General features: G+C 42.1%; 1 protein-coding gene across 1 annotated transcript; it reads right to left on the bottom strand.

Annotated features, from left to right (window-relative positions):
* Positions 1–617: 617 nt before the first annotated feature.
* LOC131012383 (protein PAL OF QUIRKY) lies at positions 618–2,533 on the bottom strand. Its single transcript, XM_057940313.1, has 2 exons — positions 1,969–2,533; positions 618–1,899 (listed from the first exon to the last, which is right to left on the bottom strand). Exons 1-2 carry the CDS (start codon positions 2,198–2,200, stop codon positions 896–898), a joined length of 1,236 nt encoding a protein of 411 aa, XP_057796296.1. The 5' UTR covers positions 2,201–2,533; the 3' UTR covers positions 618–895.
* Positions 2,534–2,806: the final 273 nt, after the last annotated feature.

The raw sequence follows: 2,806 nt of genomic DNA on the forward strand, positions 1-2,806 counted from the left end.
TATGATAACTTAGGACATTTTTACAAAAAAATTTTAAAAAGTGGGCATTTTTGCCTATTAACGCACTATCATGATTCATGTACCTTAAAAAAGAACTGTATATAGACCACGGTCCATCATCTACGCCAAGTCGCCAAGCCTCGCCTTTTAAGGTATGAAAGTTTATAGGTTTTTTTTCTGTTCTTTTTTTAAGAAATGAAAGTTTATAACCAAACAAGTTATAGGCAACAATTTTTTAGTTTTTTTTTTTTTTTGAGAGGAGTTATAGGCAACATGGAAAGTATAATTGTTCGACATTAATGATGATTTCGAAGTATATTACTTTGAATATTAACTTGAAATGGTGATGCTGGAAATAACTTCAAAATAAAATATAAATTTAAAAAATACGTGCTATGTTACAGATTTTCTATTCATTCATAAAAATAAAAAATAAAAAAATAGTATTTGTCTTTTTAAAACCATTAAAAAACAAATTGTTACTCACAGATAAATTAGATGAGACAACTTTGATGCAAACAATTACATTCGATACACTTACTTTATTTCTTTTTGTCTTACACTCTATCACAGCCATCGACAATATTAAATACGGAGTAAAAAAGATGAGACATGAATAAAACTTAAAATCTGCAAATAAAGAATCAATATAAAGTCCACACCATCTTAGTAATTATTTTCTGTACAATTTCATCCACAAAATTCATTACCAAACTGAATTGTGTGCAACAAAATCCTATCCACATATTAACCACAATCCAAATAAAAGACACAAAACATTCTTATGTTATGTCCAACCAAAGCAAAAATGATTATCATCAAATAAATATATAAAAATCTCATTCGCTTTTCCTTTTTGAAATCATGATATATTACCTGAATTTAGATCAAAATTTCATGATCCTTGGGAGATCCGACCCGCCATCATATCCGAACCGGATCCCTGGGCCTCTTCCCCTCCAGGTACACCCATACCCGGATAGGAACCCGGAACAACGGCCACGTTCCTCGCCCCGTAATAAACCGGCTGACCCGAAGTATCAGTGATAAAACGGGCGGGCATTTCATATGGCCTCACGCCCGCTCCATATACGTGATTCATACCGGGAAACCCCATGGGTACTTGACCCGCTGAAACCGGGTACGACTGCAAAAACTGCGCCCGGATCGGAACCTGTTGTGGGACCGACGCATTCGCCGCTTGTACATGACTGCCCGGCATGTAATACATGGCGGGCATGGGCTGCACCTGCGGGTTCGGGTAGTGCCAAACGGGCCCGCCCGAGTACCCGGTTGGTTGGGGGCCCATTTTCTCGTGCACCACTTCGCTCTCCTTATGCTCGGCAGCCTGGACCGGGTTGATGGGTCGGGTTTTAACGGGTGGAAGATCCGGAATCATCTGCAGGTTAGGTGGGGCCAGGGACGAGGATGTGGAGCAGAAGGGCGATGAAACGACCGGGGCGGGCGAACCCGGGTCCGACATTGAGACGTTGTCGTTGAGGAGGTTTTTGTTCCTGATTTTGGTGGTGTCTTTCAAGGCATCATCCGAATTATCCAACCCGAATAAGTAATCCGGAACTTCGGAGACGATCGACGACACCTCGGAGCGGCCGCGCTCGAGAACGGAGCCAGCGGCCGGTCCGCCGTTGAGAACGTCGACGAACCAGTTCTCGCGCTTAGCCGAGCCGTCGAGGAGCGAGTTGATGCTAGAGGCTCTGGAGTCGTTGATGCTGTCGTCGATCGGGAATAGGAAGAGGCGGAGGCGAGCCGACTTCTGGCTCTGGCTGAGCCGATCGTACTCCTCCATCATGTTCTCCACGTCTTCGTCGGCCGTGACGGTTATCAGCGCGTCGAGGTCCTCATTGGGGAGCTGGTACTTTATGCTTATGTTGGTTGTACCTATCGGAAAGCGTTGCAATTGAAGATTCCAAAATCAAAATCGTAAATTTGGCGGTGTGAATTGTTTACCTGAAAACTTGGAGAGCTTGGAGAGGAGAGCGGCGAAGGTGGTGTGGCGGTGGACGGCGACGATGCGGGTATCGCCGCCGAAGTAGCGGAGCTGGTTGTCGTGGGGGCGGGGGAGGATTTTGCCGCCGAAGCTGCACATGAAGCGGACGCGCGGCTGAAGGGCGTCATCGTGGAGGTCGGAGCGCGGGGTGGAGGCGAGGGAATCGGCGGGGTTAGAATCGAGATCGGCCATGAGAGAGAGAGAGTCGGAAGTAATAATTGGGAAGAATGTCTGTTGTGCTGTGGAAATGGTGGGGGAATCTTAATTCCTAAAGCGGAGGTGGGTGTCATCTTATTAAACCCACCATTTTTTTGTCTTTCACACACAAGAGTAGACTACTCCGTCAGGACTCACCCACCCCTGCACGGCTGCACCCCACAGATTCAGATTTTTAACTTCCCCTTAAATCTGAGAACTATCCATTCTTTTTCGTTAAAGACAAAATATATTCATATAATTGCAAAAATGTAATTATGGAATAGATCTCATATTTCAAGTTTTTAACAATCTGCTTCTCAAATAAATAGATCTCATATTTCAAGTTTTTAACATATATGCGCCTTCAAATGCTTCCTTCGGTCCCACAATTCCGCATTTAATCTTTTTTTTTTTGTAATTATTTAACATACAAATAAAAAATATATAATGAAATCTAATTAATATTTATCATTAAAAAAAATTATATACCTAATAATTAATTATTAGGTATATATAACCCTAATAATTAATTATTAATTTAAATAAATATAAACAAAATTATAAACTTTAATCAGATGAGTGAACTCTAGTTAATTATCT

This window comes from Salvia miltiorrhiza, chromosome 2, assembly GCF_028751815.1.
Source record: "Salvia miltiorrhiza cultivar Shanhuang (shh) chromosome 2, IMPLAD_Smil_shh, whole genome shotgun sequence".
Classification (NCBI taxonomy): Eukaryota; Viridiplantae; Streptophyta; class Magnoliopsida; order Lamiales; family Lamiaceae; genus Salvia; species Salvia miltiorrhiza.